Source organism: Natrix helvetica, assembly GCF_964273705.1.
Source record: "Natrix helvetica genome assembly, chromosome: 3".
NCBI classification, from domain to species: domain Eukaryota; kingdom Metazoa; phylum Chordata; class Lepidosauria; order Squamata; family Natricidae; genus Natrix; species Natrix helvetica.
In genome coordinates this window covers 153613707-153637462 of record NC_138549.1, presented here as the reverse complement: position 1 = coordinate 153637462, position 23756 = coordinate 153613707, and the positions used below count along the sequence as shown (strand labels likewise).

General features: G+C 39.4%; 1 protein-coding gene across 4 annotated transcripts in view; it reads left to right on the top strand.

Moving 5' to 3' along the window:
* PREX1 (phosphatidylinositol-3,4,5-trisphosphate dependent Rac exchange factor 1) overlaps positions 1 to 23756 on the top strand; it is a 258200-nt gene that overhangs the window by 187126 nt on the left and 47318 nt on the right. For all 4 annotated transcript variants that reach the window (XM_081947018.1, XM_081947019.1, XM_081947020.1 and 1 more), the window contains exons 15-20: positions 3405 to 3477; positions 9201 to 9343; positions 11458 to 11550; positions 21758 to 21906; positions 22491 to 22576; positions 23253 to 23389. In XM_081947018.1, coding sequence (XP_081803144.1) covers positions 3405 to 3477; positions 9201 to 9343; positions 11458 to 11550; positions 21758 to 21906; positions 22491 to 22576; positions 23253 to 23389 — 681 coding nt within the window. The remainder of the gene's footprint in view (positions 1 to 3404; positions 3478 to 9200; positions 9344 to 11457; positions 11551 to 21757; positions 21907 to 22490; positions 22577 to 23252; positions 23390 to 23756) is intronic.

Here is a 23756-nt window from a genome sequence, read left to right as displayed (position 1 = left end):
GCATCTTCGGCATTTAGTCACGTCGGCCACATGACCACGGAGACATCTTTGGACAGCGCTGGCTCTTTGGCTTTGAAACAAAGATGAGCACTGCCCCCTAAAGTCAGGAGCAACTAGCACACATGTGTTTACCTTTACCTGTAACTGAATTCTTTAAACAAGCTTAATCTAGATGGGCACATAACAATTCTAAAATAACTCCCAGGTCCCTTATTATTCCACTGATATTGCATGGACTTGACTTTGACAACTTATACTTTTAATAACAAGATTTAAGATTGAGATTCTAGTCCTTTAGTACAGCGGTCACCAACTGGTTGTCCATGAGGAAATTCTGGTGGTCCGCAGAAAAATTACTTGCATTTTTATATTGCACTAAATACTATTTATCTTTTTAAAAAATCATTATTAGTGGTCCACGGGATTTAAAATTATGAATTTAGTGGTGCCTGAGGTCCGAAAGGTTGGTGACCCCCGCTTTAGTACCTTGTGCTGACACTGACTACCCGGATACTTTTGAGAAGCTTACAAGCAAGATAGGAATCCAAATACAACTGTTGGAATTCAGAAAGTGCTCTTGTGAAAGAAAAATGTCAGATCCATTATCAAAATATAATTTAAGTAGCTTTGTATCGCAGAATAATTTCTTGTGGTCTGGAACAAATTGTCGCTGTTTATTCCTATGTTAGGATACCAGAAGTAGGCCGAGTTTGTCTTCCATTCATGCTTAGATATCAACAATGCAAAATTCTTTATCCGAACAAGGAGAAGTAGGCTTCCTACTTTATTATGGCCATTCTTGTTCCATTTGTATTATACCTCAAACTATATAGTCAGGTGCCTTGTAGAATAGTCAAACTTGAGAAACACTGTATTAGAGTTACCAGATTTGAGCTGCAGAAACCCAGATGACCCCTCAACCTCAAAGAGACAGACAGCTCTGCTGTCATTTAGTGAATGCCCATTTTTTTTCAGCCCTGATCTGTTGGCCCTGTCATCCATAGCTGCTACAAGATACCTAGTGCTGGAGATTGCCTTTCATCAAGAAAAGTTTTGCTATTCATTTCCAATTAGTACCTTATTTTTGAGGCAACTCCCAGGGATAAATATAGAGAAGGAAGGTATCAAGTTGCTTTGTTTCCTTTTTCATCCTGGTGCAGAGTGAAAAAGGAAACAAAGAGCACAGGGGATAGCAACTACTTTAGAGACAAAAGATAAGCAAAACGAAAGTCTTAATTTACCATTCTTTTTCTGATATTGTAAGATAAGGAAAAGGCTAGAAAGGGTATTGATAATTATAACAGCTAATTGAGACATTTGGTGCACATAATATTGTCATCTTAAAACTATTATGTATCAGTTTTAAAACTTAAACTAATATGTAAAACTATTACTAAAGGTCTGTTTAGTAGTTTTCACAAGGCTCAGTCTTTGTCTTGCTTGGTTTATTGTCCTGGGTATGAATGAGTTGCTAAACCAAATGAATCTACTTTATCCTATTGCTATTGAAAGTTCCTGGCCATAATTTCATCCTGTATGTATATAGTTGGAAACAATGGAGATTTGTCCATGTATAGACCAGGAAGTGGAGCAGAAGTGCTATGTATTCCAACCCCTTTCTTAGCAGACAGAATTATCCATCTTCTCTCCTCTGTTCCTTTCTATATTAACTTTACTGGACAAAGTTCTCAATGAAAAGAAAGGAATTTTCAAAACTCATAACTGAACCTTCCCTCCAAACCATTGATTAGTTTGACTTAGGAATCCAAGGAAGGAAGGGACTTCAAGCCAAGGGCAACATACCGTATTTTTCCATCTAAAAGTTGCCCCCATGTATAGGACGCCCCCTCTCTACTTTTCTTACCCAAAATTCAGAAATCAATATAATAGACATTTATTTTGCAGAGTAAAACATTCGCTTACTGTTACTGATATTTATTTTTTTGTTTTCTGACATTTTTATGGGCTCAGAACGCTCTGACATTACCGCTCCCTGTCGCACCTGGGCACTGACTACACCAGGGGTCGACAACCTTAAACACTCAAAGAGCCACAAAGGTTCTAACTGGAAGCCCCCCGTTCAATTCTGGAGCCGACCATAAGTCCGGTTTCCCCACCATAGATTCTCCTCCTAGCGCAGCATCCTTTTTCCTCTACCTGTCCTAACTGAAAGCCCTATCAATTGTGGAGTCGACCGGCGACAGGGAGTCACAGCAGAGGGATGAAAGAGCCACATGCGGCTCCAGAGCCGCTTGTTGCTGACTCCTGGACTACATACTTTCCACAGCATCAGCTGACGTCAGATACATAAGGCTCATGATTGGAGGAAATTTGTTAGCTTGTCTCTGCAATCGGAAGTTTCACTCATGAGGCTGTTTGCAGAGATAATGTATCGGCAGTTTTGCAACTGTAGTTCTCCTCTCGGCCCCCCTCCATTTTTAGGTAAATAGTTTTAAGAAAAATTATCATCTTATACATGGAAAAATACGGTACTTTGAATATCTATGTTACTGACTGTTTCAATAAGAAATTGTGCATTTTAGAATAGGCCAGGAACTGCAGTATCCATGAGCATTGTTTCTGGTATGATTGAGGAATGAGAAAGTATCTTCAAGTTCAAGTGGAACAGAGGGGAAACGTATTCCAGTGGGAGTGATCTTTTGGTAAAGAGAGGAAACTACACTAATAAACTTAAAACTGCCCAACTCTCGTTGGAGACGCTCATGTGAACTGCTTGCCATATGGAACTAAGCCTATATAGTTCCATTCCAAGTGGCCACCCACACAAGTGGTTGAGCAGATAAAATGGGGATCTGGCACCAAAATAAATGTGTTTCTTTTTTTTTTTCTTCCGCTTTCTTCTTGTCAGCCAAAAACACCTATTACATCATTCCTAGAACTATTAGCCTGAACACAATGAAATCATATGACTATATGTAATTATTTTAAGCAGCTGTTTCTCATGGGGCACACAGGCACGATATTTCATATTTTATTGTATTTATTCCCTATTAAAACTGATCTTTGAGAACTCTAAGTAAGGGGTCATTATCCTTCAGTAGGTATTTTATGGTATGCGTAAATCAAAGCCAGCTATAGATGGCTTTGATTATATGGCTAGTAAAAGAAAGCTTCTTTGTAGAGACAACTGGCTGCAACTGTGTACTGTTAAAAACAGCTCCTTTATGAGATTCTGGTCTTTGTCCTCCCAAAGCTTAAGGAAGACAAAAGGTACTATATTTAGGAGTGAATGGGATTTAAGTAAAGGGAGTCCTGCTTTAATTACTTCTACTGTCTCTTTCTAAAGACTGCTCTGTTCATTTGGGAACTGGGATCTGGTTGTGGTAGGATTGTTTGATTTACGATTTGCCCAGGATATAACATTTATCTTCTCTTGTTACTAGGGTGACTGTCAGACCAGAGAGGATGCTGTGGCACTGGGAGTCGGGCTCTGTAACAATGGTTTTATGCATCATGGTAAACCGTTAATTCATCCTTATCCTAACCAATTATCAAGGATTTTAACTTTGTTTCTTTAACCAACAAACGTGGTCAATTTTATGACAGACTTTTTAAATCAAGCACACTCTGGATTACATCTCCTGGAATCACAATCTTTCCCTCCCTATATATTTTCAAGGTAATAGTTGCTTTCAACAGCTACTAAACTGGACTGTTAGGCAACAGACAAGCCCAGTTATTCCAGTTACTTCCCCTGTGTCTAAAAATAGTACAATTCTGGTAAAGAATCTTTTTCATCCCAATTTAGGATGAGAGCTACATTTGAAAAGCAGAAGTAGTCATAGTTTAAACTTGGTGGAAGTGGGTGTCTCCCAGTGAGGAAAGCAGGTTAAAATCTAAATCCTAGATTTAGTTACTCAAAAGTAGGAGACAGAAGCAGCACAGAATCTCTCACCAGATAGTCTTGGTGATGGAAAAGTATTTCTTTTGTAAAATTAGATGATTGGAACAAACTTAAAGAAAGACCTTTTACCCAAATCAGTCTGCAAATGCTAGAGTTCCCTGGTAAGAAATATATTTGCAAATAAATTACAATTCATTCTAAAGAGTTAACAACAAAGAAGAATTGTAACACTGAGGATTGGAATTCTATTCCCTCACACTCCCTATTCTCTCTGTCTGGATATCTGGAAGTGTGCAGGTCAGAGGTGGTATTCAGTAGGTTCTGACCAGTTCTGGAGAACCGGTAGCGGAAATTTTGAGTAGTTCGGAGAACTGGTAAATACCTCTGACTGGCCCGCCCCCATCTATTCTATGTCTCCCGAGTCCCAGCTGATCAGGAGGGAATGGAGATTTTGCAGTAACCTTCCCCTGGAGTGGAGAGGCAATGGAGATTTTAAAGTTTCCTTCCCCTGCCACGCCCACCAAGCCACGCCACGCCACGCCCACCAAGCCATGCCCATAGAACCGGTAGTAAAAAATTTTGAAGCCCACCACTGGTGCATGTCACAAATCAGCAAGAAAAAGTGAGGCAAGAGAATCAAGGAAAGAAAATGAAAATCCTTGTCTGTTAAATGCTCTTTTGTACAGAAGAGAGCAATAAGAGAAGAGAGGTTTTAGTTCAGCTATAATACAATTAATTTAGCTTTGGCTTTATATATTGCATGAACCCAGCCTTTGTGGTATGTAAACCACATTTTATAACTTAATGTGCTTTTCAAGCCCTGCCAACTGAGGTTAAGTAAATGATGGTTAACCAACATATGGCTTTGTGTGGTTTGTGAACCTAGTCCAATCTGTGAAGATTGGTGAATAGTTGTGATAAAAGACAAAAAGTCCATTTGTTGATTATTTTGTTTGAGAAATAATTCTGAAACAGCTACAGTATCAGTTTATATGGGGGTTCAAGCATTTTCCATACAAAATGAGTGAATGAATCAATAAACAATGAAAAAATAAATAAATCACAATTTATTAAGACATATATTTATGGCTATGACAAATTTAGCACATTTAAAAAGAGGTGCATTACCAAAGATATCAGACTAGAGCTTAAACTTTGAGAGTACAAAGTAATGGCAAAAGTAACAACATGCCCTATTTAACCCTATTTAACTTATCTAACCCTATTTAAGCAAGAGTAGCTTCCATAACTGCTGTATATTTTTCAGCAATGCAAATATAAGTATTTAAAATATGGTTTTAAAGGAAAAAAGAATTGAAATTGGAAACACAAAAAGAAAAGAAAAGTCTACAAGCATTGGAGATCACACTTGGCCAATAAACCTATTCTATTCCATTCCATTCTATTCTACATAGAGTACAACAAAGGGAAGTTAGAAACTAATATTTAGTAATGTTTAGTAGTTTTTTCTTTTGTATATTTAACATATTTAGTAAATTCATATTAGCTGCCCATTTTATATACTTGTCTCACCCAGTTCAGATTAAAATCCTTACATCGTTAAAATAATTTAATGTACTTTGTTTTTTATTGTTAAAATCTCACCACCTGAGCACTAACATGTCCTGAGCTCTAACTGTGTAATCTGGTGCTATAATTCCTTATAGATAGTATTTTAAAAATTCCTTATAGATAGTATTTTTCTGAATCTTTTTTTCTTCTTTTGCTTGCTTATGTTCAATTTTATCATGTATGTATGTATGTATGTATGTATGTATGTATGTGTGTGTGTGTGTGTATGTATGTATACACACACACATACACATCTATACACACATTTCTATACATACATACATACATACATACATATACATACATACATACACACACACACACACACACACATACATACATACATATATATTTCGTAGATTTTCACAGGTGTAGGTATGCTGGTCTTGTTGTATTTGGGAAAAGACCCGAATACAACAAGACCAGCATGTATGTATGTATGTATGTATGTATGTATGTATGTATGTATGTATGTATGTATGTATGTATGTATGTGTATATATATATATATATATATATATATATATATATATATATATATATATATATATATATATATATATATATATATATATATATATATATATATATATATATATATATATATATATATATGTATGTTTGTGTTACAACCCCTGGTATGACCTATTTTATCAGCACAAATACAACACACACACACACACACACAGATATAGATAGATATATATAGATATATATATATAAATCAAACTCATAGGGATATTATTAGATAAGATAAGTATATTCAACTTGGATTTTACTTGCAAGGTTTCTCTGTCTTCTGGTGTCTTTCAGTGAGCAGCAGAGGCTCCATGAAATGAAAGGCAATTCATCCACACACATCACAGCCTTTCTTTTCTTTGTTTGCTATGCAATAAAGTAGAACTACAGGAAGACACAATGGCCTCAGATTATTCTGGCATCTTTTCAGTCAGTTTTAATTAATGTATTTTATTTTCCACTTCTGTCTGCATTTTTGTCCTGATAACTATTGTATTCTGGACATTTGAAGGAAAAATAGGAAAAAGAAACGGATTTAAGAAATACAGAGAGCCAGTGGTGGGGTGCCAATTTTTTTACTATTGGTTCAGGCGTGTGTGCACGCAATGCTTCTATGCATGCAGGACGGAGCCTACCGGTTCGCCTGATCTGGGCCGAACCGGGGGCAACCCACCTCTGCAGAGAGCATTTTCTAGAAAGCCAAATTCTTTGAACCTCCTCTTGACCAAACTGGCATTTATGCTCTTATAATGTTCTTTTTGAATTAGCAAAGATACTTCATAAGCACGGCTTTACGCAGAATGCCATATGCATATTTTAATAATAAACCAAAGGGCCTTCCCCCAAAGAATTGCATTTTATTAATGGGATGACCCCTTACATTATTTTTGAGGTTATGAGACCACTGATCCAGTTTCCAGCTTTCGTTTATGGCCTTAGACATTTCCAATTTATGTGTGTAACCTAATTTATCAGAGGTGCTGGCAGGCCTTCTGGTGAATCATCTCCTCTACTCTTACAACACGTGCAGCCATCTCTCTATTGATAGTAGCAGGAACAAAGTGCAAAGAGGCTACGGGGATATCTGCCCTAAAGGTTTTAAGGCATCAAAATAGATATAAACAGGGCCTTGCAGGGGCTGTGGACAGTACCATTTAACTGATGCTGGGCTTGAATGCTCAGAACTAAGCCTTCCCTGTCCTTTCTTTAAGTCAGGTCCATTTCCCTCATTAGGTTGTTTTGGACTCCCTGCTCCACTATCCACATATTATTTTTCATTTATTCAGACTTCAGGGTTACCCCAAGCTTATTGATGGTACTGTTTGGGATGACTGAGCATCCATATTCATTGCTGAACATGAAAGATAGAGAAAATAATTTGGGCCTATTCTATGTCAGCAGGGGTGGGTTCCTATTTGCGTTGGTACCGATTTGCTTCGCGCACATGCGCAGTTCACCGTAAATTGTTCTGCGCATGTGCAAAGAACATGAAAAACTACTAAAAAACATGCCGGCAACAGCAGCAGCAACTGGGGAACCAGTTCGGGAGTATGGCCAGCCTGGGTTGCTGCCGGTTCTGGGACCAAGGCCAAATTTCCACTACCGGGTCGCCAAACGGGCGCGAACCTGTAGAAACCCAGCTCTGATGTCAGACTATTGTGATTTACCATAAGAGGAGTTAGATTATAGCCCCCCCCCCATAATTTGCAGATCTAAGGATTGAGTGTTCAGCCTTGGGAAGGCTACTATTATATCAATATGGAATGTCTAATGAAATAACTCCAAGAAGGGGCAATGTGATACTTATTTTTGTGCCTTCAAGTAAAACTCTTGGCAACCAAATGGAAGTTTTGGCAAGTCAGTGTTGTTTTCTTGCATTATGTCTTTGGAGAGTCTCGATCATCCACCAGGTCATGGTTGTCCCAAAAGTGCTTTCCCAAAAGGCAAGTGGACTTCTTTCAATATTTTTCAGAAGAGGTTTTCCATTGATGTCTCCTTATGTCTACGAGAGGGTGACTGGCCCAAAGTCACCCAGTTAGCGTCCTACCTAAGGCAGGACTAGAACACATAGTTTCAGGCCCAGGGTCTATAACCACTACACCAAACAGACTCTCCCTATATCAGGGGTGTCCAAACTTGGGAACTTTAAGACTTGTGGACTTCAACTCCCAGAATTCCCCAGCCAGCAAGGCTGGCTGGGGAATTCTGGGAGTTGAAGTCCACAAGTCTTAAAGTTCCCAAGTTTGGACACCCCTGCCCTATATGATAACAGGAATTTTGTTAGGACCAGTTCAGTAAATCTGAGTAAACTATAAAAATGGGTGATAAGCAATGCATCTGCTCATTCCCTTTATATATCTTTCATAGATAATACTATTCCTGAAGCTATGAGTATATGACCTCCATGTTCAAACTTGGGTTGACGCATTTCAGACAAGTAAAAATGACTTTAAAAGTGCTGGAGGAGAGGAGCTGCAGCTGAGGAGTAAATTTAGCACTATGTCCATTTTCAGTTTTTCATGGAATGGGCTGGCCTTTGGAAGCCTCACAATGGACCTATGTTTACCAATTGGAATTTTTCCAAGCCATGGATGAAAAGCAGCCGTTGTTTTGTGTCCTCCTTTGGATATTTTAGATTCTGTGTCAGCAGTGTGAAAGCCAGGCTCCTGGCTAGCTGCAGGGACACAGTGTCAGACATGATGCAAAGAGAACAACTTTTCCCCATTGGGGGCTAACAGGACACAAACCATCGATTTATAGAGCTTGAAAAAAAACGGGGAGAGAGATAAGGAAAGGGAAGGAACTGATTTCAGCCAAAAACTTGCTTTGAACATTGTGTTGATGTTGGAGGAATCCTGTTAATTTCACACTGAGGTTTTCTCTGAAACTACAGTGTCAATTGTCTATTTTCCAGAAAGAAACATTGTTAATGTGATTTGAAGTTTTTTTTAAAAAAACTTTTTCCCCCAGCCCAGATAGGACAAAGCACATGCTTCTGGAAAGCTTTTTTCAGAGAGTTATCTCAGTTATCTAACTGTAATGCCGTTCAATGAAAAATGACGTAACCCAAAGCTTAGCACCCAACCCCAGACATTTTAGGAGGGCATTAAGGACTCTTTAGAAACCATATATAGCTATATATAAGACTGCAATGGCTGACATTAATTTAAGACTGTGACTATACTTGTAAATTCATATAGATTAATGAAAGTAATGTCATGTTTTCCTGCTTTTTGGTCTCAAGTATTGGAGAAGAGTGAATTCAGAGATGAATCTCAGTACTTCCGTTTTCACGCTGATGAGGAGATGGAAGGTACAAATTCGAAGAGTAAGCCTCTGCGAAATGACTTCAAGCTTATTGAAAACATCTTAGCTAAAAACCTGCTGGTAAGAAAAATCGATCCAAACAAATGCATTCAATTCTAACCAAAAACCTTGTAATTGTGGGCCAATTAATCTGTTGTAAATACAAAAATCTCATCTCTGCGCTCTACTAGAGAGAGATTTTCAACTGCATGTCCCTCTAAGATAAAAACGAATGGATATTTTGCATAAGTTGAGGACTATCCTAGGAAGGGCTTCACTACAGAAGCCAAGAACAATTGTTCCATAGAGGAAAAACAATGGCTCACTTGGCCTATTGGAATAGACATATCCAGATCCAGTCATGGGAAGAGGCAGAAATTGTGGTTTAGGCATGAAGAAATGGTGATAGTTGCAGACAAAGTATGCCACAGATACTTGTCTTCTAATATCTAAACTAGCTTATCTAAAAAAACAGTTAACTTCCATTTTTCCCCTAAACCAGGCCATTAGCACCTCCATAAATTTGTTAATTTATGAGGGACGTGGTGGCTCAGTGTCTAAGATACTGAGCTTGTTGATCAGATAGGTCAGCAGTTCAGAGTTCGAATCCCTAGCGCTGCTTAACGGAGTGAGCTCCCGTTACTTGTCCCAGCTTCTGCCAACCTACCAGTTCGAAAGCATGTAAAAATAGAAATAGAAAAATAGGAACCACCTTTGGTGGGAAGGTAACAGCGTTCCGTGTGCCTTTGACATTTAGTCATGCTGGTCACATGACCATGGAGACGTCTTCGGACAGCGCTGGGTCTTCGGCTTTGAAATGGAGATGAGCACCGTCCCCTAGAGTCGGGAACTAGCACATACGTATGAGGGGAACCTTTACCTTTAAATTTGTTTAATATAAATTAACTTGTACAACATTGCACACATTTAAGATGGAGAGTCCTCCAATTTATGAGTAGACTTTTATTAAAAGTTAAAACTACTGAGAGATATTTCTTTAGTTGGATGAAATATTATTCTACAATTCTGATAAATTTAATGAGAACCTAGATGGATGTAGAAATAAATATTTGCATTCATGATCTGAGATTACATTTAATACTAACTTTGTGTAACTCTGTTTTGGATTTGAAGGGAGTTTAAAATCAAAGGTTATTTATGCCGGAATTGTTTTGTATTAAGTACATCACCAATTTATCATATTTATAAATGATTTGCTCTGGTTAGCATCCCAACAATGCATGTTTGCTGAGGGTTTATCCACATGAATTCGGTTGAATTATAGTCATAACTTTGGGGGGGGGGGAAATCATTTGGCGCATTTTCAAACAATTTTGAAATCTTTCCAAATAAAAATCAAGTTAATGAATTTCCTCATTAGATCCAATTGACTCTAGAACACGGGTGTCAAACTCGTGGCCTCACATTGCCGTCACATGATGTTTTGCGATGTTTTTCCCCTTTGCAGAGCTGGGGTGGGCATGCCCTGTGTGTGCTGCCACTTTGACACCCCTGCTATAGAACTTAACAGCTAGAAACTACCATCATTGTAATTTTAAACAGTTGGTAACAAATGGTTGTTAAGTCAGGATACCTGTAATTAATTACCAGGGAAGAACAGGCCTTCATCCAAAGATCTTAGCTAAAAAAAAAGGCTTTTGCAGGAAGTGATGTTTTTTAATATAATTTGGATTAAGAACCGTCCTAATCCTTAATTTGATTAAGACACTGTGCAAACATGAAATTATCATGCCTACTATTAGTTTAGCTCTCAGCATCTTTATCTTTTATCTGATCTGTATGCCAGTCACTGTCTTGAAGGCATCAGTTGTACATACTGAGCTGAAACGAGAAGCAATTGAAACACTGCATTTCTACAAGTATGGGTGCAGCTTTTCTTAATAAATAATCACTTCAGTAAAAAGATCTCCATCATTCAGGAAAAAAAATAAGTAAAACTATCATTAAAGGCTAAAGAAGAAGATTCTCCTCTGTAAGTTTTTAGTTTACTGATTTTGTAATGGAAAGTAATGGAAAGAAATGAACAATATTTTGTTTTTAGTTGATGTTGAAGTTTGGAAGAAAGAATTGGAATAGCAAAACTATTTGGAGCCAAATAGATTATTATTATTATTATTTTGCAAAAAAACAACTCTTGTGTATTAAAGATTTTATTTTTTTAATGTTGTTGTAAGGTTCTTCCAGAAGAGGATGACTATGGATTTGACATAGAAGAAAAGAATAAAGCCATTGTGGTAAAGTCTGTTCGCCGAGGTTCACATGCAGAGGTAAGCACTTCTGATTTGTAACTATTTCCTCCTAAATAAACCTGCAGAGTTTCATGTTTTTAAACAATGGTAAAACACATAGCACCTTCTACAATCCCTGATTCATTAAATTGCTTTGGGGTACTGAAAGGTTTTGCACCCTCGGATCTAGTATTTTTGCAGAAAAATCCAGTAAACTGCTCTCAACTTAGTACACTCCAGGTATGTTGGGGCTAAAATTCCATTCATTTCCCAAACACTAAGCCTTCATATCTGAAAGGCATCCAGTTATGAAAGTTGGTTGAAGTGATAAATAAAAGCCCAAAATAATGTTGTTGTTCGTTGCAAAGTCATGTTCGACCATTTGCGACCCCATCGACCACATTCCTCCAGGCCTTCTTGTCCTCTACCATCCTCTGTGGAATCCATTTAAGCTCACACCGACTGCCATCTCACCCTCTGTTGTCCCCTTCTTCTTTTGCCCTCAATCTTTCCCAGCATTAGGCTCTTCTCCAGTGAGTCCTTCCTTTTCATTAGGTGGCCAAAGTATTTGAGTTTCATCAAATACTTCAAAACCCCTTGGACAGTACCAAAAGGCAGAATAATGTACCCTTTTGCAAATGTGAAGCTATTTGCTATGAATCTGTGTTTCAATCTTCAATCATTGGAAGTGGTTTGCCTTTTTTCTCTGCAGCAGAGTGATTAATATCTTAGGGGAAAGGATTAAGATCAGGAAATGAGAGTGAAATGAAAGGGTTAATTCCACAACCCACCTACAGAGCTATTTCCTCACTAAATTAATAGCCTTTCTAATTGCTTTGAAATTAAAAATAAAATGCTGCAAGAGATCCTGATCACCAGCTTTCCCTGAAATGCTTATAGGGCTCTTAAGGGGAAAAAGTGTGTCAGCTGCAAATTAAAATACTATATATGGTAGTAATAATCATTTTCTGATGATCAAAATACTGATAAGTGAGAATATAGTTGCACAGCAGATTATATTGAGATAAGAAAGGCACCCTTGAATCAAATTCAACTTTGATGATTATATGGACATGTTTATGTAGTTACTTAAACAACAATGGGGAACTAGTTGGCTATTGCCTTTTTCCAGTTCCTTCAACTTTTCAGTGTAGTCTCCCAAATCTAAGATTGCCTAATGATCTCCTATTGGATAGCCAGGCCAGATTTGCTTATCTTTTGAAGTTCAGAAAAGATCAGCAAAGTGCTGACACCTGCTGGATTTACATTGAAATGGTAGAAAACAAAAGTATGGAATGAAATTTAAGGGACAGCCTATGTTGAATGTCTCAGCAAGTAAGACCTTGAGATGTGTGTGTATGTGAGATGTTCAGTGAGGAGACAGAGAAGGTGGAAAAAATAAGCCCTCTTTGATACCAGCACTATTACACCGTAAGTGAACTTGTGCAGTGTAACTCTGGTCTAGCTGTATATTTGTTTATTTCGTATCCTCAACTTGCTCAGTAAACTAAAGAGGGTCCTGGGCTGCCTTTAATCCAAAGAAGGATTCAGATGTTATGTCTATATCAGGGCTGTCAAACTCGAGGACCGCAGGCCAGATGAGCCACATGCTGGTTACACCCATGCTTGGTTTAGTGAAGGGGAAAAAGGTCCCAATATGTCACCTGACGTCGTGAGTTTGACACCCCTGGTCTATATGCAAAATACAGATTACCAAATAACAGAGTTGGACAGGACAATGGAGGTCTTCTAATCCAAGCTCAAGCAGGAGACCTTATACCATTCCAGACAAATTGCTGCCCAATCTCTTCTTAAAAGCCTCCAGTGATGGAGCACCAGGGGTGGGTTCCCACCGGTTCAGTAGAACAGGTTCCACAAATCTACTGTGCCGTTTAGAACCGGTTGGAATGCTTGGCTTGCTCCCCCCGCCAACGCAATCTCCTTTCATTCTCCATCTGCCTCATTCACTCGTTCAGGCAGCAGAGAACGAAAGGAGATCGCATAGCCGAGGGCAAAGGAGCCTGCAGCCTCCTTCATTCAAACATTCGGGCAGTGGGGGCGGGCTTTCTTGTACACCTTCTTTCTTTCTCCAAAGGCATGCAAGAAAGCCCCTCCCCATTGCCCAAACGTGTCCCGGAACTGCGCCACGAGGTAAGGGAAGCAGGTCTTGGGAGAGACCTTCTGTCCCCCTCCAGATAGCCCATGCTGAAAGAGAGGAGGCAGGCTGGTTTGAATGCGGGCAAGCGGGCAGTTTAGTGGCCGGGTGGAGAAAGGGGGTGGGTGGAGAAAGGAGGCATGCAATAGTCGAGGGCGAAGGTGCTCCCCTTCGCCCTTGGAGGCAGGGTTTTTTTATCACAGGCCTTCTTTCTTTCTCTGCCTGCCCGAATTAGCGAAGGAGGCGCTGGCCCCAAACTGCCCACTCGTCCACATTCAAACCAGCCCGCCCTCTTTTGCCTCCCGGCATGGGCTCTCTGGAGGGGGAGATTCTTTCCAAAGACCGGCTTCTTTCTGGTGCAGCGGCGATGGCAAGAAGTGGCTGCCAGCGAAGGCAAGAGTCCCGCCGCCATGCCGGATTCAGCAAACCAGGTGGCTGTCAGAGAGAAGAGGACAGCACGTGCCCGTGGGCTTGTGCAGAGCCGAATCCTCGCCTCCTTTTCTTTGGCTGCGCTGCCCTCTTCCCTCTTGACAGCTGCCTGGTTAAAAAAAAGGACAAGGCTCCGCTGGTCCAGAGCCCATCCGGGAAGATGAGGAACGCGAGGGGAACCCCTCCCCCATGGATGGGCTCCGGACCAGTGAAGCCTTGTCCTTTTTTTTAACCAGGCGGCTGACAAAAGAAGAGGGTAGCGCACGCCATGTGGGCTTGTGCAGCAGCTGAAGAACAGGAGGTGAGGATTTGGCTCTGCACGAGCCCAAGGGCACGCGCTGTCCTCTTCCCTCTTGACAGCCTCCTGGTTAAAAAAAAGAACGAGGCTCTGCTGCTCCGGAGCCCATCCGTGGGGGGAGGGGTCCCCCTCGCGTTCCTCATCTTCTCGGATGGGCTCCAGACCAGCAGAGCCTCATCCTTCTTTTTAACCAGGCAACTGTCAAGAGAGAAGAGGGCAGCACACCCCACGTGGGGTTGTGCAGCAGCCGTAGAACAGGAGGCGAGGATTCGGCTCTGCACAAGCCCAAGGGCACGCACTGTCTCCTTCGGTTTGCTGGAACAGCAAGTTTCAAGGCAAAACCCAGCTTCCTTGTGCTGCAAGAGAGAAAGTTGCCTGAGACGCCGCTGGGAGAATGTCCCGTTGCTGGAACAGCAAGTTTCAAGGCAAAAACCAGCTTCCTTGTGCTGCAAGAGAGAAAGTTGCCTGAGACACAGCTGGGTTTTGCCTTGAGACTTGCTGTTCCTGCAAACCAAAAGGGGACATTCTCCCAGCAGCGTCTCAGGCAACTTTCTCTCTTGTTGTGCAAGGAAGCAAAGCCAAATTTGTTTATTTAACCTTCTGCTCCAGCCTCCCCTCCCCTACTACAATAAGATCCCCACGCTTCCCATTTCCGCTGGAAGCACGCAGGCCATATGAACAGGTACACGAGGCCACTCGATGATCTGAGGGGAGCCAGGAGGCACCAAACTGCGTCCAGCCGACCTCACACCCTCCTGGTTAAGGATGGGACTGCCTGAGATGCTGCTGGGAGAATGTTCCCTTTGGGTTGCCGGGACAGCAAATTTCAAGGGAAAACGCAGTTGCTGGAATTGGTGCACCACTGTGCCTGCAACTTAATGCTCTTCAAGAAGCCTGCATTACTGAGAGCAGCAGAAGGATCAGCGGCGGGCACCACCTCCACCCCCAGTGTCTAGCGTCCTCCTCGGGAGCCTCGAGTTGCAGTCGTTTGCGCGTCTCTCCCGAGCTTCTCTCGGGAGCTGAAATGGAAGGTGCCCTACTGGCAGAGCCTCTGGGTGAAAGGCGAGTGAAGGGCGCAGTGATGGGAGAGGCTGGCCATCCCCGAAGCCAGCACTCGAGGAAGGTGGCAGAGATGAGGTCCGGGGGTCGCTTCCCTGCCTCCTTCCTCCGAGAGCTGCAGGCAACAGGGAAAATGAGGCTTCTTTGCCAGCTTTCCAGCTGGCAAAACAGAAATTTTCACCAACTGGAAGGTATGTGTGTGTGAGAGAGAGATGGGGGGGGGGGCGAGAGAGAGAGAAAGAAAGGGAAAGAGTAAGAGAATAAAAGGAAGGAAGAGGGAGAAAGAGAAAAAAAGAGAGAGAAAGAGAGAGAAAGAAGGAAAGAGAAAGAAGGAAAGAGAAAGTAAGTGGGGGAGACAGAGAGACAAGAAAGAAAGAATGGAAGGGACGAAGAAAAAGAAAGAAAAGAAAGAAAGAGGGAGATATACATACATATATATATATATATATATGTGTGTGTGTGTGTGTATGTGTGTGAAATAAAGAAGGAAGGAAGAAAGAAAGAAAAAGAAAGAACTTATGATCATAATTGAGCCCAAAATTTTGGTTGCTAAGTAAGAGCGTTGTTAAATGATTTTCAGCACATTTTACAAGTTGGCCACTCCCACTCGGTCACATGACTGCCAAGCCACACCCACAAAATAGGCCACACCTACATAATAGGTTCTAAAAAAATTTGAAACCCACCACTGTGGAGCACCCACAACTACTGGAGGCAACCTGCTTTACTGATTAACTGTTCTTACTCTCAGGAAATTTCTCCTTAGTTCTAAGCTGGATCTCTTTTTGCTTAGTTTCCATAAGTTTAATTCTTGCCTTGCCATCAAGTGCTTGACATCCTCTCAAATATTGGAAGGCTGCTATCATGTCACCCCTAGTCCTTTTCTTGGTTAGACTCACTAGACATACCCAGTTTCTGCAACTCTTCATCATATGTTTTAGCCCCCAGACCACTAATCATCATTGTTGCTCTTCTCTGCACTTCTTTTTTTAGAGTCTCAACATCTTTTTTGTATTGTGACCAGAGCTAGATGCTGTATTCCAATTCTATAACTGGTTTAAAAAACTACCTGTCAACACCTGGAGACCATGAGCTTGGGGAAATGTGACCTTTGCTATGAAACCTAAATAATTTGTTTGACTCTCTTGAAAGATTTTTTTTAAAAAACTAATCATTTCAAATGCTGAACTAAACCCTAGGTAGACCCTCTCCTTGTAAAGTTTACTTGGCTGTTGCTCCCATTGGTCTCTCACTAACAAGTCCCTGGTTTGAAGGAGATGATTAGGTGTTGAGATGAAATATTCTCATGTAGAAGGAAAGAATTGCTGGATGGTTATCTTTTTATTTGCTAAGCATTTCCAGACCTCCTTAGTTTCCCAAGGGCAGCATTCTGCCTCCCAAGCAGTTTGTGTAAAATGATTGTGCTTGTCCGCAGTCTACAACCTATTATCCTGTAGAAAGATTGAACTACAGTTCCTATCTCTAGACATTGGCCACGTTGAGTGGGAATAATGGGAGATGTACTTCATCCAGAGGTCATTTGGCTGGAGAAGATTGTGCTTGATTATCTATTTTGTCATGATTGATGGTATCTGCTTAGAGAGTATTTTAATAGCTGAACTTCTCAATAAACTATTGGCTGACAAATCATTCTTTCAGTTTCATAGGACAGTCACCTATTACAAGGGTTTTGTTGGGAACAGAAAAGGCTATAGTTGCACACAATTTGGCAAGTGTGTTTTTGAAAAAGGTTTAAAAAACATTCCAAAATATTTTTTATTCCTTTCCTTAAATTTTTGCTATGAACCATTGGCTCTATTTCCAGGACTTGAAATCTTGTGACAATAATATTTTATTCAATTCTTTAATTGGGTTTTGATATTGCAAAGCATCAAGCAAAAGAACCAGCTAAGTGGCTAAAAATCATTGGTTAAAACCTCTGGTGGCTTGATGCTCTCCAGGTTGAAGAAGGGAGCTATAAAATCTTGGTGATATTTATAGGCTTGTAAAATCTTGGTGATATTTATGGGATTGTAAAATGCCATATTAAATAGTGTTTATTGACACTACATGAATAATAAGAGAAATAAGATATAGACTCATTTTTATAATCTTTTGTACCTCATGCATTTTAGAAAATGTATTTGAAATCCAGTCGAAATTACAGAAAATATACGTGGTTGTATAATTGCATATTATATTCTCTAGTTTTGATTGTTTTGCATAACTGTGTTTATGGTAACCATGAGCCAGGAACTGAGAATAATCTGTGAAAAATTTTAGAAATGTATTTTTTTCCACTAAAAAAATCCAAAATTCTTTAGAAAACTTTGATCACTGTTGGTATCAAATATTACATTTTAAAACATACTCCACATAGAATTCATACTGCTCTGAACTTAATTGAAGCAATTTTCTGATGAATTAAATAAGATGTAAGCATATGATTCTTGTAGAAAGGGACACCTTTTAGTAATAAACATAATTCTTATTTATAGAGGAAAAGTCACACAAAATATTACGTATGTCATAAGGATGAATATTCATCCAATAAGATTTCAAAAGTGGACAGTTTTCCCTGTAACCTTTTTTGTAGATCTTTAGGAAAAGAATCCATGCAAATGTATTGCTCTTTATGTTTATGTGTATGTTATTCCAATGTGCTTTCCTACACAAATAATAAATTGGTCTTGGTCTTGGGGTAGTCAGTAGTTATTTCATTAATTTATGTGCAACATTAATAAATGCCCAAATTAGTTGGGGTTCTTGGCAATATCTAAAAAAGGAAAACAAGACAACAATTCACTTTTCAACCCAGAACATTTTGGAAAACAACCAACATCTACATCTACATTTCTCTGAAAAAGTATTCTTTCTGATTTTCTGCATATTGTTGCCACTTAATATTATCAGAATTATAAGTGGATCCTTTTGCTTGCTATCATCTATCTATCTATCTATCTATCTATCTATCTATCTATCTATCTATCTATCTATCATCTATCTATCATCTATCTATCTATCTATCTATCTATCTATCTATCTATCTATCTATTTATCTATTTATCATCTATCATCTATCTATCTATCATCTATCTATCTATCATCTATCTATCTATCTATCTATCTATCATCTACCTACCTACCTACCTACCTACCTACCTACCTATCTATCATCTATCTATCTATCATCTATCTATCTATCTATCTATCTATCTATCTATCTATCTATCTATTTATCATCTATCATCTATCTATCTATCATCTAACTATCTATCTATCTATCATCTATCTATCTATCTATCTATCTATCTATCTATCTATCATCTATCTATCTATCTATCTATCATCTATCTATCTATCTATCATCTATCATCTATCTATCTATCTATCTATCTATCTATCTATCTATCTATCTATCTATCTATCTATCCATCCATCCATCCATCCATCCATCCATCCACCCACCCACCTACCCACCCACCCACCCACCCACCCACCCACATACACACACACCTACCTATTCGACATAGGTAAGTCATGATGTCTCTATAGCTGACTTTTACTGTGCTTCCACAACAAACTGAATCACTGCAATTATTAAGTGACTTAAGCTGTCATTAGACAAATCCATCTCCTCCCACTGGCTTTGCTTGTTAGAAGCTCGCTGGAAAGGTCACAGATGGAGATCACATGACTGGGACACTGCAACTGCCAAACACATGCTAGCTACCAAGCCCCTAAAATTTGATCATGTGACCATGGGAATGCTGCAACGGTTACGTGAGGATCAATTGCCAGTCATTTCTTCTGGTACTTTTGCAACTTCAAATATTCATTAAACAAATGGACTACCTGTAAGCTACAGTAGGCAGATTTTCTTCTAATCTAAACTCCTATGAGATGTTCAATCCAAAAATCCCTCTTTAATTCATTAGCTTGGTGTGTTGAAAAAGAGCAGTCATTTATTTAAGAGAGACTGACTGGCCCAAGGTCACTTCGACTTAGGCTTTGATACTTAAGACAGGACTAGAACTCACGGTCTCCTTAACCACTATACGAAACTGGCTGGCTAGTATATGAATATAGAACAGAACAGAACAAAATAACATAGTAGGAAGGGACTTAGGAGGTTTTCTAGTCCAACCCCCTGCTCAGGCAGGAAGCCCTATAACATTTCAGACAAATGGTTATCCAACATCTTCTTAACAACTTCCAGTGTTGGAGCAACCACAATTTCTGGAGGCAAGTCATTCCACTGATGCATTTTTCTTACTGTCAGGAAATTTCTCCTTAGTTCTAGGTTGCTTCTCTCCTTGATTAGTTTTCATCCATTGCTTCTTGTGTTGTCTTTAGGTGCTTTGGAGAATAGCTTGACTCCTTCTTCTTTGTGGCAATCCCTATATAGTATAGTACAGTACATTACAGTACAATACCAATAAAATGCAGATAGAAATATAGCATAAGCTGCACCAGATTCTGTTCTGAGTGACATTTCATGCACTAGTATCATCAATAACAATTAGTAGTAATGACATTTATAAATGTCATTTATAAAATTCTTTAGTATGGTCAGAATAATTTATAATTTTTAGTAATGATTCAATATTTGCAATAACATAGGGTAACATTATGACTATCCTTATACTCCAATTAGGTGCTCAAGCCCACAAGAAGTCAGTTACTAAATTTATGGGGAGGGGAAAAATGTCCCAATCCAAAACTGGATCACTCCTAACTCTTCTCAAATAATCTAGAAACCTCTTTCCCTGGAAGCCGAAGACCTTTGTACCTTTTTCAGGCTTCTGCAGAATTTTTGGGTTCATGTTGCCTTGTCAATAGATGCTTTCAACTCTGACAAATTGTTAGCTCTGTAGATGATTGAGTAAGTCTAGTTTGATGGAATTTATTTGGATATTTCATCTGTGCGTGTTTCATACTAAATACAGTCACAGACAGTCAAGATGAAGAAACAAACCAAGGTGTTTCCCCCCAAACATGTTTACTCCTCTGCTTTGAGGAAACATTTGACAACCAGCTGTCTGAAACTTAATTTAATTGCATTTAACAGCTGTTTGATCTATGTCCATGCAAAAGCTCACATAGAAAGCCAACATCCAGCTAACTATCCCTGATTATTAGGAATTGAAACAGGGAATACAGGAACTATTCCAATTAATTGTATCATTTTAAATTTGCTGCCACTTTTTGAAATTCCAGTTTGTGGCTAAATTTATTGTACACTTATGCATCATAGTTTATTTGCTATATGGTTCAGAGGTGGATTGCTGCCGGTTTGGGTTGGTTCAGTAGAACTGGTAGTGGCCCAGAGAAGCTGAGAGCGAACTGGTACGGTGGCTCTTTTGGCCCGCCCGCCCGCCTGCGCTCTATACTTGTTTTTATGGCAAAAGGTAAATTGCGCACATGCACACAGCGTGCAGCGCCTGCACGAGCCCCGACAATCAGCTGGTTGTCACAGGGGCGGTGTATTATGCACGCGAGTCAAGTGTGTGCATGAACAGAATGCATGCCTGCCCAATCACCAAAACAGGAGTGACGGTAAAGGCAACCAACCACTGGCATGGTTGTGCATTGGTTCCTTTGTAAATTGTTGAAAGTTATGTATAAGATTTCTAAGAAGATAGCAGTTATTCTGGTAAATTAAAGAAAAATAATTGATACCAAACCTAGAATGTAGCTTTGATTGTGAAATCTTTTCCGTTGTCACCCTTGTAGTTTTCTTCTCCCTAGAGAATGTCTCCTTTGAGTTGAGTTTGCATCCTGATGATTTCACGGACATGTCCTTGAGGTTTCTTTGGCAATAGTATGAAAGTATTCTTGCAATGCTAATCTCCGGATTTTATTTTCTGTCATCACACTCTTAACCCCCAGTATTTCCTGGTGATCTTCCAATTAGGTGCATCATAGCAAATCAGTTGACAAAAGAATAACAGAACATATGCCATGAACATAGTGTGTTATCAGAGTGTATGTTTTTAGGCATAGTTCCTACTGTTCTTATTCTTGGGAGCCATTTATTTGTCTCATCTTTGCCCAGGTATATCAAGAATGTTTTAGAGTATACCCAGTGTTTTCTTACATTAATCAGACTTTTATTGCATCCAAATTTGGTAAACATTCTTTTTTATAAGCTTACCTGTTGATATTTCTCAGTTTTCTATAAAAAAAAAAATAGAGCTCTCCAAAGCAAAATGTGGGGGGAAAGACACACTAATTGTCTTCTGCTTTTTTATTCACATGTTTAATAATGTGGCGTAGCTTGTAATGTTTATGCATCATTTCAGATGGCGGGCTTGCAGGTTGGTCGAAAAATTTATTCCATGAATGAGGACCTTGTGTTCTTGCGTTCATTTCAAGAGGTTGAGACCATCTTAAACCAGTCTTTCTGCTCTCGGCGTCCTCTTCGACTTCTTGTGGCCACCAAATCTAAAGAGTAAGATCCTAGAGAAATGCAGCCTGGAGAGGATTCTTGTATGGGAAGCATATTCCAAGCGAGATAGAGAGAACACATATGAACATGGACACAATAGATTTATAATCTTGTGCCCCTGATTCAGAGAACAAATGTACCTATAAATCTGGATTCCAAAAGCATGACTCATAGTCTTCTGTTAACCATAAAAGAGACTACGCAAGGTTTATCCAATGAGTCTGACTTAATAGCTTAAACATACGCTTGAAATTGAATTGGGGAAAACGTATATTTTACAATAATAAAATAATTCCATAATGCAACATCTTTAGAACAGAGTTTTCTGATACCATGTTCGTGGTAATTAGCACTTCTTTATTCTTTCATTTGACCTTTGATAGTCTATTAATTTTGGTAGTTTTACTTATAATAAACAGCATATTAGGAGCTGTGATTGATCGATTGATTTAGTTTTAATTAGAGAATTCCCTGTAGAATATATTCCTAGGTATTCAGTGACATGGAATAACTTAAACAGAAGTTAATATCCATACTTTGCCAGTCATCGCTTTTGTCTTATATGCAATTCTCTTAATTTTTGGCAGGATTATCAAAATTCCAGATTTCAACGACAAGTTGTGTTTCCAGATATGCGGAGAAGCACCACCCTATGTCCATGCTGTGGGGAGAGGTAGGAAAGAATATGTGTTTTTCTAATAACACTAATCACTCAATGACTCAATCACTGTCATCTCAAAAATATTAACAAGGAAAGCACATTTTACACTGTATTTTATATATTACTAGCCGATAACCCAGCGTTGCCCAGGTATTTATTTATAGGGGGGAAATGTCCGGAACAAACATAATTTCTAATGTTGGATTTTCCCCCTTACCAGAGGTAGCCCCCTTGTGGAATACTGTGAAGCCATTACCATGGCAACTCCATTGCGCTGTGCAGTAGAAGCCAGTACGACAGTACAGCACGTCAGGCTTTATCTTAACAGAACACACACACCAAGCGTTGTTAGGGGTGTCTTACCCCCACAGTATTTTTCTCCAGAGAGTAAGGCATCTGTGTACCAAGTTTGGTTGAAATTGCTCTAGGCGTTCCAGAGTTATGCTGGAACATACACACAACTATATATGTGTGTGTGTGTGTGTGTGTGTGTGTGTGTGTGTGTTGTATTTGTACTGATAAATAAATAAAGGGAGACTAGTATAGATCTATTTCGAGCTAATTAGCTCTCATCAGCTAGCCATACCCTTACTGGGATTTGAACCTGATATATATAAGATGTAAACACATTATCTATCTATCCTGTTATTGAGAAAATCTGTTGAGATTGTCCTGTCTGCCCTCTAAGGATCAGAAGCAGCAGCTTTGGGGCTTCACCCAGGCCAATGTGTCCTGAAAGTAAATGGAAATAACGTGATGAGTGAAAATTACACTGAAGTTCTGGATCACTTTTCATCGTATAGGAATAGGCAGCAAGAATTTCTGGTGAGTAAGTAGATGTGTGAAGGAAGGGATGGTTTTTTAAATAGTGTTTTCTTACAATGATTTGGGAAGGGAGAAGAGAAAAAAAATACTTTGTGATGAAACTAATCTGCTAAATAAATGTTTTAATATCCTTTCTTCAGCTGTTGAGAAGTAAAAATACATATATTTCTTTCAGGCACAAGTATTCTGACAGATACAACAGATAATTTCCTTTTTAGTTTGCTGGGATAAACCCTGCCCTAGATTGGCAATGTACAAAGACCGATACAATACATTCAGAGGTTTTGATTCAGAAATGGTTTGCTATTCTCTTCTTCCAGATGGCGCCATGAAAAATATTGGTTGTTTTGTGGGAAGGTGAAGCAAG